This window comes from Scomber scombrus, chromosome 13 (assembly GCF_963691925.1).
Source record: "Scomber scombrus chromosome 13, fScoSco1.1, whole genome shotgun sequence".
Lineage (NCBI taxonomy): Eukaryota > Metazoa > Chordata > Actinopteri > Scombriformes > Scombridae > Scomber > Scomber scombrus.
In genome coordinates, this window is record NC_084982.1 from 20656863 (window position 1) to 20672365 (window position 15503).

The 15503-nt window shown below is 37.6% G+C and overlaps 3 protein-coding genes across 3 annotated transcripts; all 3 read left to right on the plus strand.

Annotated features, from left to right (window-relative positions):
• The first annotated feature begins 5373 nt into the window (after nucleotides 1-5373).
• Nucleotides 5374-7923, plus strand: LOC133992801 (myeloblastin-like). The gene is made up of 5 exons (XM_062431553.1): nucleotides 5374-5405; nucleotides 5533-5680; nucleotides 6093-6237; nucleotides 7043-7303; nucleotides 7473-7923. The coding sequence occupies exons 2-5, from the start codon at nucleotides 5538-5540 to the stop codon at nucleotides 7635-7637; spliced, it is 714 nt and encodes a 237-aa protein (XP_062287537.1). The 5' UTR covers nucleotides 5374-5405; nucleotides 5533-5537; the 3' UTR covers nucleotides 7638-7923.
• A 1541-nt stretch (nucleotides 7924-9464) lies between these two features.
• On the plus strand, nucleotides 9465-11215 carry LOC133992630 (granzyme B-like). The gene is made up of 5 exons (XM_062431316.1): nucleotides 9465-9516; nucleotides 9642-9789; nucleotides 10212-10356; nucleotides 10630-10890; nucleotides 11057-11215. The coding sequence occupies exons 1-5, from the start codon at nucleotides 9465-9467 to the stop codon at nucleotides 11213-11215; spliced, it is 765 nt and encodes a 254-aa protein (XP_062287300.1).
• Nucleotides 11216-14348: 3133 nt separating this feature from the next.
• LOC133992631 (granzyme D-like) lies at nucleotides 14349-15481 on the plus strand. Its single transcript, XM_062431317.1, has 4 exons — nucleotides 14349-14400; nucleotides 14645-14792; nucleotides 15185-15320; nucleotides 15473-15481. The coding sequence occupies exons 1-4, from the start codon at nucleotides 14349-14351 to the stop codon at nucleotides 15479-15481; spliced, it is 345 nt and encodes a 114-aa protein (XP_062287301.1).
• The last annotated feature ends 22 nt before the right edge of the window (nucleotides 15482-15503 follow it).

Genomic DNA, 15503 nt, shown 5'->3' on the forward strand with positions numbered 1-15503 from the left:
TCTATCTTGCTCGGTGTGTCACATGTTTAGCTACTCCTCTGCCTCATTTGACGGTAATGATACTTGTACTAAGTGTAGTCTGTTTGCAGTTTTGGAGGCGAGGCTTAGTGAGTTAGAAACGCGGCTCCGCACCAAGGATAGCCAGTTAGCTCCAGTTATTAGCCAGGCCCCAGTAACCGGTGCGAGCCGTCCTGCAGCCAGTGTTAGCATAACTGCTAATAATAGTTCTCAAGCAGCTGGGAAACCAGGGCAGGTGGGTGACTAATCGAAGGAAGCATAGCCCCAAACAGAAGCCCACGGTTCACCACCAACCACTTCATGTTTCAAACAGATTCTCCCCACTCAGCAACACACCTGCTGAGGAACAGACTCTGATCATTGGTAGCTCCATAGTCAGAAACGTGAAATTAGCGACACCAGGGACCATAGTCAAATGTATTCCTGGGGCCAGAGCGGGCGACATAGAGTCAACTTTAAAACTGCTGGCTAAGGATAAACATAGATACAGTAAGATTATCATTCATGCTGGTGGAAATGTCACCCGATTACGCCAATCGGAGGTCACTAAAATTAATGTTGAGTCGGTGTGTACATTTGCTAAAACAATGTCGGACTCCGTAGTTTTCTCTGGGCCCCTGCCTAATTTGATCAGTGATGACATGTATAGCCGCATGTCATCATTTAACCGCTGGTTGTCGAGGTGGTGTCCAGATAATGATGTGGGCTTCGTTGATAATTGGCAAACTTTTTGGGGAAGACCTGGTCTGATTAGGAGAGACGGCATACATCCCACTTTGGACGGAGCTGCTCTCATATCTAGAAATATGGCCGAATTCATTGACCCAAATCCATGACAACCCAGAGTCCAGACCAGGAGACAGAGCTGCAGTCTTACACGCTTCTCTGTGCTTCCACTAGAGCAGTTACCCACCCAATTACATATAGAGACTGTGTCTGTCCCCCGACCTCCTAAACCAATTAAAACAGCTTTTAATAGAAGAGCGATACATAAAAACCTGACCAAAATTAATACCACTCCAGTAATGGACCATCAAAATAAGAGAGTTAAATGTGGACTCTTAAACACTAGATCTCTCTCCTCTAAAGGTGTATTAATCAATGATATAATATCAGATCATCATATTGACTTATTCTGTCTTACTGAAACCTGGCTGCGTCAGGATGAATATGTCAGTCTAAATGAATCCACTCCTCCCAGTCATATCAATACCCACATCCCTCGAGACACCGGCCGAGGAGGTGGAGTTGCAGCCATTTTTAACTCAGACCTAAAAATCAACCCTAGACCTAAACTTAATTATAAATCATTTGAAAGTCTTGTTCTCAGCCTTTCTCACCCAGCCTGGAAAACTTTACAGCCTGTCTTATTTGTTGTAATCTACCGTCCTCCTGGCCCGTACGCCCAATTTTTATCTGACTTCTCAGAGCTTTTATCAAATTTAGTCCTTAGCACTGATAAGATAATTATAGTAGGTGACTTTAACATTCATGTGGATGCTGAGAATGATAGCATTAACACTGCATTTATTGCATTATTAGATTCAATTGGCTTCTCTCAAAATGTGAATGAGCCAACTCACTGTTATAACCACACCCTCGACCTTGTTCTGACATATGGTATTGAGGTTGAACATTTAATAGTTTTCCCTCATAATCCTTCTTTATCAGACCACTACTTAATAACATTTGAATTTTTATTACTGGACTATACACCACTGGACAGACATGTTCTTACTAGATGTCTGTCTGATGGTGCTGTCACTAAATTTAAAGAAACAATTCCATCAATGTTGAGCTCAATGCCATGTATCAATACAACAGAGATGACTTATTCTGATTTCAGTCCCCCCCAGATTGACTGTATTGTTGATAGCGCTGCAGACTTACTGAGAACAACTCTGGACTCCATCGCTCCTTTAAAAAAGAAGATAATTAAACAACAGAAAACAGCTCCTTGGTATAATTCCCAAACTCGACAATTAAAACAAATTTTACGAAAACTAGAAAGAATATGGCGCTCCACTAAATCAGAAGAATCTCACCTAACCTGGCAAGACAGTCTTAAAACATATAAGAAGGCCCTCCGTAACACCAGAGCTGCCTACTACTCATCACTAATAGAGGAGAATAAAAATAGTCCAAGGTTTCTTTTCAGTACTTTGGCTAAACTGACAAAGAGTCATAACACTACTGATCCATGTATTCCTTTAACTCTCAGTAGTGATGACTTCATGAGTTTCTTTAATGACAAAATCTTAACTATTAGGGACACAATTAATCACCTCCTGCCCTCAATAAGCACTGATTCATCATTTAACACAGGAAACTCAGAAACTGCTGTTAAACCTGATATTTATTTAGACTGTTTCTCTCCAGTCGACCTTATAGAATTAACCTCAATGATCACTTCCTCTAAACCATCAACCTGTCTCTTAGACCCGATTCCAACTAGGCTGCTTAAGGAAGTCCTTCCCTCTGTTAGTACTTCCTTATTAAATATGATCAATCTGTCTTTAGTGACAGGATATGTACCACAGTCTTTTAAAGTAGCTGTCATTAAACCACTTCTTAAGAAGCCTACTCTTGATTCAGAGGTTCTAGCTAACTATAGGCCCATATCGAACCTCCCCTTTCTCTCTAAGATCCTCGAGAAAGCAGTTGTTAATCAGCTGTGTAACTTTCTAAATAATAATAGCTTATTTGAGGATTTTCAGTCTGGATTCAGAGCTCATCATAGCACAGAAACTGCACTGGTAAAAGTTACAAATGACCTCCTAACTTCATCAGACAATGGACTTCTCTCTGTCCTCGTCCTGTTAGATCTTAGTGCTGCCTTCGATACTATTGATCATCAAATCCTGTTAAAGAGACTTGAACATTTAATTGGTATTAAAGGAACAGCATTAAATTGGTTTAAATCCTATCTGTCAGATAGATTTCAGTTTGTAAATGTCAATGATAAATCCTCCATGCAAACAAAAGTAAAACACGGTGTTCCTCAGGGTTCAGTGCTTGGACCAATACTATTCTCCTTATATATGCTTCCTTTAGGAAATATTATTCGGAAACACTCAATAAATTTTCATTGTTATGCAGATGACACTCAATTATATCTATCAATAAAGCCTAATGAAATCAACCAGTTAACTAAACTACAAACATGCATCAAGGACATAAAGGCCTGGATGACCTGTAACTTCCTGCTGTTAAACTCAGAAAAAACTGAAGTTATTGTGCTTGGCCCTAAACACCTTAGAAACACATTATCCAATGATATAACTACTCTGGATGGCATTACTTTGGCCTCCAGTACTACTGTAAGGAACCTAGGAGTTATATTTGACCAAGATCTGTCCTTTAATTCCCACATAAAACAAATTTCAAGGTCTGCCTATTTTCATCTGCGTAACATTTCAAAAATCAGACATATTCTGTCTCAAAATGATGCTGAAAAACTAATCCATGCATTTGTTACTTCTAGGCTGGATTATTGTAATTCATTATTATCAGGCTGCCCTAACAAGTCTCTAAAGACTCTCCAGCTGGTCCAGAATGCAGCTGCACGCGTTCTGACAAAAACTAGAAATAGAGATCACATTACTCCTATTTTAGCTTCACTGCATTGGCTTCCCATAAAATCAAGAATAGAATTTAAAATCCTTCTCCTCACTTTTAAAGCTCTTACTGGTCAGGCTCCATCATACCTTAAAGAGCTCATAGTACCTTATGTACCTACCAGAACACTGCGCTCCCAGAACGCAGGCCTACTTGTGGTACCTAGTATCTCTAAAAGTAGAATGGGAGGCAGAGCCTTCAGTTTTCAGGCTCCTCTCCTGTGGAACCATCTCCCAGATTCGGTCCGGAGGGCAGACACCCTCTCTACTTTTAAGAGTAGGCTTAAAACTTTCCTTTTTGATAGAGCTTATAGTTAGCAAGCTCCTAGTTTATGCTGCTATAGGCTTAGACTGCCGGGGGACTCCTACCTCCATGATGCACTGAGCTCCTCTCTCCTCCTCTCTCTCTCTCTATCCATCCATCTATATCCAATAACATTCATGTACTATTAATGCATTCAGTAACCTACACTTCTTCCCCGGAGTTGTCTGTGCTTTCTCATCTCACAGGCAATCTGGGCCTGTAGACGTCCGGATGACAGATTCCAGTCCCGGACCTTCTAGCTTCAATGTTTATTTTCAATGTGCTTCTCTCTCTCTCTCTCTCCTATTCTTCCTCTCTCTCCCCTCTACCCCAACCGGTCGAGGCAGATGGCCGCCCACTTTGAGCCTGGTTCTGCCTGAGGTTTCTTCCTGTTAAAAGGGAGTTTTTTCTTGCCATTGTCGCTAAATGCTTGCTCATGTGGGAATGTTGGGTCTGTTTAAAATTAAAACTTGAAGAGTACGGTTTAGAACCTGCTCTATGTGTAAAGTGCCTTGAGATAACTTTGTTGTGATTTGGCGCTATACAAATAAAGATTGATTGAAGATTGATTGATTGATTGCTCTTTTTTATTGCATATTTTAACTGAGCTCCACTGATCTTTTTTTCTTTCTTTTTTTTAATCAAAAGACATTTTTGTGAAGGGTCAATCAGACATCATATGTCCAAATTCGTCCAAAACAGCATGATGAGTCACACAAACACCCACTGGCATTTTCTTTCTATATTGTTGACGGCACTTTCTTTTTCAAAATTCAGCAACTAATATTAACAGCTTGAATGGACTTCTAATCAACCTCCTGCATATTACACCAAGATAGAGAAGTCCAGTGTAGATCTACATTGTACTCAGTGAGTATTACACATTACAGCTTTATTTGTGTGTGTAGTGTGAAGTACGAAAACCTTTGCTCACACTGTGGCTAATGTGATGTTAATACACAGTTTCTACATGGTCTTTAACCACGTACCACCACTCTTTTCCTTTAGAGGAAATGAAAACCATGAATAAAAAGAATAAGTCAAGCATCTATAATGATTCTCATCATCTAAATATGATCACTCACAGCTTACGTATTACAGAAATATGATTTCTCAAAGGTTATTTTAACTGAGGCAAAAAGAAATGTAGACTCTGTGAGCAGTGAAGACCTATACAACAATAAGATGGATGTCAACACAAGTGACAAGTTAAAAAACATACCTTGATCATCTCAGATCTGAAAAGTTTCACTCATGCTGCAGTGAAAAAGGTGTGATCTCAGCTCCACTGTGCAAGAGTGATTTTAACACCTGCCCCCAAAGTTTCCGTTGTGAGTTGTCAGGTTGACTACAAAAGGTGATGGGGGCAGCAAAGCCAGATAGACTTTTCAACTTTTATTCCTGTACAGCAACCATGATGCATGCATGTTGTATTATATTTGTCTTTCAGCTGCTCTCCCTCTCTGGTAAGATCCGATGATATTCTTTTGAAATAATTGTTTTGTCTCTAGTCTCAAACTGTAATAATTTGGCTACTGAGGATTTTGTATGTTGTAATCAGTGTATTTATTTTACCCTGTCTCCTCGTGTCAGGGGCTATGGAGAGCAGCATTGTGGATGGTAAGAAAGTAAAACCTCATTCCAGACCCTACATGGCATCAGTGCAGGTCGATGGAAGTCATGAATGTGGCGGGATGCTTATTCGGGAGGACTTTGTCCTAACTGCAGCACACTGCAAAATGTAAGTTTACTTTAAATCAGTGCAGCAGCATAAAGTGAAATTAATTTTGTGGCATGAAATCATTGGTGCTACAAGTAGCATAAGGATGAAATTATTCTCCATAAGCCTGTGTTTATTATATCTAATAGATTTTAAATGGTTTGTGACATATTAATGATACATCATGATATATGATATGACAATATAGAGTATCTGCTCTAGATTGAGGTAAAGAATGACACACAATGAAATACTTGACTCTTAAATAATTCCCTTAACATTACTGCATTACCACTGCATTAATGCAACAACACATTTTGATTGACATTTTTTTGTACAGTAATTATTGCCTCAAAGTTTTGATGTTTGTAAGTTCCTTACAATGTTGTAAGTGCTAGGTATAAATACATGTTTTACATTATTTTTTTCCCAGGGGTGTCAGACCTCAGCAAATCACAGTGGTACTTGGAGCACATGACATAACCAAGAAAGAGAAAAGTCAGCAAAGGATTAAAGTGAAATACCGTCCACATCCGAAATTCATCGGAGGATTTGATTATGACATCATGCTACTTGAGGTAAACTTAAAATTCTGTAAAAGTTAATATTGAAGCTGCACTTATGTGTTTAAAAACTGAAACCTGGAAAGTATTTTGTATAATATTTAGCAGCAGTTAATGACATCATTTCAATTTTTATTTGTTCCACCATCTTTTCCCACCTTCACCATTTTTTGTGATTTAAAGCTGCACTAATTTCACATATTTGCAATGAAGCAGATGAGGATGTGGGAACGCTATAGCCAGCCCCTAATGTTTTCTCAAAAGCCACAAATCTTTTTTTTATTTTCTTTTTTTTATCTTGTTTTCACTTTTTCTGAACAGTGACTTCAATCAGATGCTGACTAAATCTGAGTGAATTCATAACAGTTGTGATAAAAGTGGAACTTCGGGAAATTTCAGTTATGGCAGTGAAATGTAATTGAAAATTAATGTGATATTTTTTAGTTTTCCTTTTAATGCCTTCTTTTTATTTATTTATTTACATGTGCATTATTTTTTGGAAAATAGTTAATAAGGACCAAAATAAATTACTACTACTACTACTACTACTACTACTACTACTACTAATGTTTGCAGGCATCATAAAATACAGTAAAATGTAATTCAGAGCATGTGACCCATCCAAAAAAAGAAATAAAGGGCCCTGGCTCTGGATGCTCTGGGCTTAGCCCTGGAGCTTGTCAACTCCTAGATCTGCACCTGGCTATAGCTAAAATCTCAATAAAGCTTTTAAAAGATGAGCACAAACTGACATTTCTAATAGATAAATTGACTGTGTTGTGACACACAGTGCAAAATAACGCTCTGTTTTCTTTCACAGTTAAAAAAGAATGCCACACTTAATAAGTATGTAAAGACCATTGGACTACCTACGAAAGACAAGAAAATTCCTGACAACACCAAGTGTGATGTTGCTGGCTGGGGCCGAGAAGGAAATAAGAAACTTCCGTCACACATACTGAGGGAGGCCACGGAGAAGACACAATCCAGTGTTGTGTGCACAAACCAATATAAAACAAAAATCATTGCTGATCACATGATATGCACCGCAATTACCAAAAAGAAGGGAGGGGTTTGTAAGGTGATCAAACAGACTAACAAATAAACCACCAATCATTAAATACAACAAAATACATCAATAATGCTGCTAATAGGAAATTTAACAAACGTGTTTCCTTTATTAATGAAAAACTGATGTAATATTTTCATGGACTACTAAATCATGTATTTCTGTTGTCTTTTTCCAATAGGGTGATTCAGGTGGACCACTTATCTGCAACACCAAGCTTCAGGGGATAATAGCTTTCACTACCAATGATTGTAATGATCACAAGTATCCCCATTTCTTCACTAAAGTCCACACTTTTCTACCGTGGATAAAGAAAGTGATGCAGGGATCGGGGGATGCAGCATGATCCAGAATTGCTATTCAGAGGCCAAGAATACTGCCTTTTCTATTCTTTATTATTACACAAACATTTAGAACATCAATTAGTTAAAAGAAATATACATAAAAAGTTTATATATGTGGGTGCGCAGGTGGTCGAGTGGTTAGAGTGCATGCCATATACGCAGTGGACCCCGGTTCGAATCCCGATCAGAGGTCCTTTGCTGCATGTCACACCCCCCTCTCTCTACCATGTTTCCTGTCAGTCTACTGCTAAATAAAGGCCTCTATGCCAACAAAATCTTTAAAAAAAAAGAAAAGTTTATATATGTGAATGTTTTACATGTGAGAAAAAATACAATTGAATGCACAATTTAAAATTGGGGGCGGGGGGTGAAATTTAACACAGAATTTATGCTGTACATTCATAGCATCTGCGTATGTCCTTTAATATCAAGTTAAAAGCCTAAAAGCAAGTTTGGTCTGCTTTGAATATGCTTTTGTTTATTTTTCTAAGTCAGTTAACAATCCAATGTTTTTGTGACAAATGTTTGAATCTTACTGCAAATAAAAAAGTTACAGACTACAGACATAGTCGAAAGGGTTTTCATTACGGAGAAATGGCAGTTAAAATGTAGTGGGGTGTGTGGGCGGTCAGGTATCAAAGTATGTGAGAAAGACTGTTGGTTGAATTGTGTTGTAAAAGCCCACAGGCATCATGTTCAAACCACAGGAAACTGCTGTCCCATTCAATGATTGTCAGGCATCGTGCAAACTTTACAAAATAAACTGATTTCTGTATGTGAAGCCCATGATCTGCACAGAAAGCAAAAGAGGTGTTGTTTTAAAGCAATGGTTTAACATAAAATGAAAACCTTAGTCCTTCATGACTGTATTAAAATACATATTTTTGAATTCAGTTCGGTACAGTATTTTTTTGATCTTCCGTCATGCAATTGTATATTATGCATAACATGCTGTATGAGGCTTAGTGTCTCTCTTGTGAAGACATTGTTGCTCTTTTTCAATTTCATATTTTAAATCTAAAGACACTTATGTTAAGCGTCAATCAGACATCATTCCTCCAAATTCCAGTATTAAGTGTGTGTGACGTAGCAAGATGAGTCACACAAACACCCACTGGCATTTTCTTCAGTAAATGCTTACTTGATTGTTGAAGGAACAACTCTTTTTTCCCAAACATTGGCAACTAATATTAACAGCTTGAATGGACTTCTAATCAACCCCCTGTATATTACACCAAGGTAGAGAGGTCCACAAAGTCTGGGTATTACTCAAAAGAAGGTTTATGCAGACGTACCTTGTACTAAGTGAGTATTACAGAGAAATTACAGCCTTATTTAAGTATGTAGTTCAGCATTCATATCAATTAACAAGATGCTCCATCTTTCCCCCAGCAATGCTCCCGCCGAGTCATATTATCATAATATTATTTCTCACAGGTTAGTTAAAGTAAGTTGGATGATTTACAGGCTAGTAGTAGATGGATGAACTTCAGAAATCTGTCATTACTCATTATTTTTTTCACTGCAACATAAAACTACAATCCAGCAAACCGAGGCACAAAGAGATTTTAGACACTGTAAGCAGTGACGAACTACAACAATGAGATGAATGTCAACACAAACAATGGGTTAAAATATGTAACTTGATCATCTGATGGGTTTCGCTAATGCTGCAGTGAAAAAGGTGTGATCTCAGCTCCACTGTGCAAAACTGATTTTAACACCTGCCCCCAAAGTTTCCATTGTGGGAGTTGTCAGGTTGACTACAAACGGTGGTGGGGACAGCAAAGTCAGACAGACTGTTCAACTTTTATTCCTGTACAGCAACCATGATGCATGCATGTTGTATTATATTAGTCATTCAGCTGCTCTCCCTCTGTGGTAAGATCAGATGATATTCCTTTGAATATTTGTTTTTTCTCTAGTATCTATCTGTAATAATTTGGCGCTGAGGATTTTTTATGTTGTAATCAGTGTATTTATTTGACCCTGTCTCCTCATGTCAGGGGCTATGGAGAGCGGCATCGTGGGTGGTAGGGTTGCAAAGCCTCATTCTAGACCCTACATGGCATCACTGCAGGTCCGTGGATACCATGTATGTGGTGGGATACTTATTCGGGAGGACTTTGTCCTGACTGCAGCACACTGCAAAAAGTGAGTTTATTTTAAATCAGTGCAGCAGCATAAAGTGAAATGAATTTTGTGGCATGAAATCCTTGGTGCCACGAGTAACATGAGGATTAAATGATTCTCAATCACCCTGTGTTTATTATATATCAAATATTTTAAATGATTTGTGACATATTAATGATGCATCATGATATATATGACATACAGTATCTGCCCTAGCCTGAAGTTAAGAATGGCATGCAATGAAATACTTCAACTTTACATAATTTCCTTAAAACAATTTTTTACCACTGCATTAATGCAACAAACAATTTTGACTGACACTTTTGGTACACACAAAGTTTTGATGTTTGTAAGTTCTTTACGTCTTAAGGACTAAGCATATGTAAAGTATAGATATTATTAGTGTTAAGTATAGGTTAATAATTACATAATTTTTGTCCCAGGGGTGTCAGGCCTGATCAAATGACAGTGGTACTTGGAGCACATGACGTAACCAAGAAAGAGAAAAGTCAGCAAAGGATTGAAGTGAAGTACTATCCACATCCGAAATTCAACGGAAATTTCGATTATGACATCATGCTACTTAAGGTAAACTAAAATTCTGTAAAGGTTCATATCAAAGCTGCCTATAAGTGCAGTTAATGCCATCATTTCAGTTTCCTTTTTTGTGATTTAAAGCTGTGCTTATTTCACATATTTGCAATGATGCAGATGAGGATATGGGAAGTTGATATTATAACTAAAATCTCAATGACGCTTTAAAAAGACAAACACAAACTGAAGTTTCCAATACATATGTTTACTGTGTTGTGCCTCATAATTCAAAATAACAAATTATGCTCTGACTGTTCTCTTTCACAGTTAAAAAAGAATGCCAGGCTTGATAAGTATGTGAAACCCATTGGACTACCTAAGAAAGACAAGAAAATTCTAGCCAACATCATGTGTGAAGTTGCTGGCTGGGGCCAAACTGGAGACAGCAGAGCCCTGTCAGATGTACTGAGGGAGGCCACGGAGAAGACGCAATTCACCTTTGAGTGCAAAGATAAATGGGAACAGGACTTCAATGCTGATCACATGATATGCACCACATTTACCAAAAAGAAGGGAGGGATTTGTCAGGTGATCAAACAGACCAACAAATAAACTACCAACTATTAAAGACAACAAAATACACCTTAATGCTGCTAACAGGACATTTTACAAACTTGTTTCCTTTGTTCATGGAAAACTGATGTAATCTTTTCCAACTACTCAATCATGTATTTCTGTTGTCTTTTTCCTATAGGGTGATTCTGGTGGACCACTTATCTGCAAAACCAAGCTCTATGGGATAGCAGCTTTCACCAGCCCAGAAAATTGTAAGTATCCCCATGGCTTCACTAAAGTCCACACTTTTCTACCGTGGATAAAGAAAGTGATGCAGGGATTGGGGGATGCTGAATGAACCAGAGCTGCTATTCAGAGGCCAAGAATACTGCCCTTTCTTCATTTTATTATTAAACATTTAGAAAATCAGTTATAAAAAATATAAATAAATCCCTAAGCTTACATGTGAGAAATCAAAATACAATTGAATGCATTATTTAAAGTTTGGGGGGGGGGGGGGGGGGGTTGAGTATTTTAACACATGATTTACACTGTACATTCATCTGTCTATGTCCTTTTAATCCGTGTTAAAAGCCTATCTCTAAATTTTGGAATCGACCTTTTGCAAATTCTTGTGTAAGCTTGCTCTGCTTTGAATATGCTTTTCTTTATTTTAGCAACACAATGTTTTGTGATACACATTTGAATCATACTGTAAATAAAAAAGTAAAGGATTTTCATTAAGTATGAATACAGCAAGTGGGTGAGTGTGATGGTTGAATTGTGTTGTAAAAGCCCACAGGTGTCATGCCGAGACCACAGAAAACTGTTGTTGTGTTCACAGTTTGTCAGTCGTAGTGCAAACTTTTGAAGTTGAACCGTTTTCTGTCTGTGAAACCCGTCATCTGCAGAGAAAGTGAAAGAGGTGTAATGTTTTAAATGAATAGTTCAACATAAAATTAAAACCTTAGTCCTTCACTGAATTCTTATTTTAGAGTGAGAAGTGCTTTCACCAATATTATCATAATGGCATTGTGATTTGTTATTTTTATTTCTTATTATACAAATAAAGGCTGGAAATGCAAAACTCACCTGGCTTGGATCTCTTGTGAAATATCTCTTCTCTATTACCTGTTTAGAGATAGGTTAAGATTTTAATGACATTGAATCTAAATTAAGACCAAACTCACATACTTCTGTGTAGATTGAAAGAGGGAACTTGGCACAAAAAAGAAGAAGAAGATGCCCACTTGATTGGCATTTCAGGGCAATGTCAGACACAGTTTACATATTGGGTATAAAACAATACATTTCATCAGGAATTGTCATAATTTTCTTATAAAGAGTATGTTATAAATGAGGTTATTATTATTTAACTATGTTAAATGTTAATTAACTCAGTGTCATATTTGTGAAATGTTTTATAAAAAGGTAATGGTCTCTGCCAAAGTTGTCCTTTTGAATGTTGTACTGTATATTGTACTTTATTATTCACACTGACAACCAATTCACCAACAATCGTGCATTAAAAAAACAAACACTGTTAAAATGAATTTGTGTGAACACGTTATATTATATACATATGTATGTATGTATGTATGACAATAGGCCTCTGCCCGAGGATCTCAAGTTACGGACTGGCGTGTAGGGCATTAATAGGTCAGAAATTTAGCAGGGGGCAAGACCATGAAGAGCTTTATAAGTAATCTGTGAATGTTCTCATTCGTCCAGGTCATCGTTATCTCTTGGCAATTGAATCGAAAGCAACTGGACTTGTTATATGTCTATGAAGATGTTTTGTCTCTTATCCAAGGGGGTTTATCAGTTCTTGCATGCTAGTCCGAAAGTCTTTTATTGATTTAAAAGTAATCAATGAAATCTTAAAATCTATCCTAAAACATACTGGGAGCCAGTATAACGACGCTAAAATAGGTGTAATATGATCCCGCCTATTAGTTCTGGTTAAAAGCCTGGGAGCTGAATTCTGTAAAGTCTGCAGTCGATTTATAGACGTTTGGCTCAGGCAGGTAAAAAGACTGTTGCAATAATCTAGGCGTGATGAGATAAAAGCATGTAAAATGGTCTCAGTGTCATTAAAAGTTAAAATTTGTCTAATTTTGGAGAGGTTTCTAAGATGATAAAAACACGATTGCACAAGCTTTGTGGTGTGCTGCTCAAAATTTAAAAAGGTATCAAACCACATACCGAGATTTTTTGAAACAGTCTTCATGTTATTTGAAATGGCACCAGCAGATGGCAGGATTTGTTCTCGCACATGCTGGAACCCGATGACAATGAACTCTGTATTATCAGAATTTAGCTGTAGGAAATTGTTTGCCATCCAATTATTCAGGTCCATAAAAGCAGTCAATGAGAGAACTAGGAGATCCAGGCTCAGTGGGTTTCACAGGCAGGTATTACTGGGTATCATCAGCATAACAATGAAAATAAACAACATTATTTTCGATGATCTGTCCAAAAGGATCTTGTATAATGAAAATAAAATTGGTCCTAAAACTGACCCCTGAGGCATACCATATTTGACACTGGAAAATGAAGAGACATGATTGTTAACTGAGGCAGATAATCTCTTATTAGACAGGTAAGAGTCAAACCAACTCCAAACTGTGTCAGATAATCCCACCCAAAGTCAGTCTGTCCAGCAGGACAGTGTCAAATGCTGCAATAACGTCCAAAAGTACAAGCACCGAGCACATGCCTTCATCGGCAGCCATTAAAAGATTGTTGGTACCCTTAAGTAGGGCAGTCTCAGTGCTGTGATATTTGTAAACTTTTCAAAAATGTTCTTATTTTCCAGGAGAGAGAGAAGTTGCTTTGACACTATTCTTTCTAAAATTTTAGATATAAAAGTAATTTGGAGATCGTCCTATAGTTTTGATGGAGGGAGGGATCCAGTCCAGGGTTTTTTAGCAATGGCTGAATACAAGTAGTTTTAAAATAATCAGGGACACAACCATTAGATGGAGAACTGTTAAAAACATAGAGTAAACAGGGCCCAACAGGTCCCATTACTTTCAATAAAAACTTTGTTGGTATCACAAAAGGGCTGGATGACACTGTCATATGTGATACTGTCTTTAAATGCTCAGGTAAAGTAATGGGGTAAAACTGCTTAAAAGTCTCTTGATGTGGTTGATTGGCATCAGAGGAAGTGGCACTGGGGGGAAATAGAAGATTCTCTAATGGACTCCACTAACAGAGAGAGATTTAGACTATGTGAGCAGTGAAGAACTACAACAATAAGATGGATGTCAACACCAGTGACAAGTTAACAAACATAACTTGATCATCTCAGATTTGAAGGGTCTTGCTCATGCTGCAGTGAAAAAGGTGTGATCTCAGCTCCACTGTGCATGAGTGATTTTGACACCTGCCCCCAAAGTTTCCGTTGTGCAAGTTGTGAGCTTGACTACAAAAGGTGGTGGGGGCAGCAAAGCCAGACTGTTCAACTTTATTCCTGTACAGCAAGCATGATGCATGCATGTTGTATTATATTAGTCATTCAGCTGCTCTCCCTCTCTGGTAAGATGAAAATTCTATCAAAATGATTGAAAATTGACTCTAAATTATCATTACAATTGTAATAAGCTTTTTTTAGAGTTAAGGTAGGTGATTTTTCTTTTTTTAATAAGCCTTATTGATGGATAATTATTAGTTTGGAGTAAAGCCTCATTTTTTCTCTAGTCTCAATTTATAATAATTTGGCTGCTGAGGATTTTGTATGTTGTAATCAGTGTATTTAATTTACCCTGTTTCCTCATGTCAGGGGCTATGGAGAGCGGCATCGTGGGTGGTAGGGTTGCAAAGCCTCATTCTAGACCCTACATGGCATCACTGCAGGTCCGTGGATACCATTTATGTGGTGGGATACTTATTCGGGAGGACTTCGTCCTAACTGCAGCACACTGCAGACAGTGAGTTTATTTTACATCAATGCAGAAGCATAAAGTGAAATTAATTTTGTGGCATGACATCATTGGTGCTACGAGCAACACATGGCTTAAATGATTCTCAATAAGCCTGTGTTTATTATATCAAATGGATTTTGATTGATTTGTGACATATTATTGACACATCATGATATATGATATGACAATATACAGTATCTACTTTTGCCTGAGTTTTAGCATGAAACAAAATGAAATACTTCACTTCTAAATAATTCCCTTAACACTATTGTTTGACACTTTTTGTACAGTAATTCCTACTTCAAGGTTTAAATATTTGTAAGTTCCTTACAGAGTGCTAAGTATATGCGTACAGTACAGATAACGGATTTACATTATTTTTGTCCCAGGGATGTCAGACATGGGCAAATGACAGTGGTACTTGGAGCACACGACATAACCAAGAAGGAGAACAGTCAGCAAAGGATTGACGTGGAGTACCATCCACATCCGAAATTCACTGGAGAATACGATTATGACATCATGCTACTTAAAGTAAACCAAAATTCTGTAAATGTTCATATCAAAGCTGCAATTATGTGTTTAAAAACTGAAACCTGGAAAGTATTTTGTATAACATTTAGCTGCAGTTAATGCCATCATTTCCGTTACATTTTTTTCACTGTGTCTTTTTTTGTGATTCAAAGATGCACTAATTTCATATTTGCAAGGAAGCAG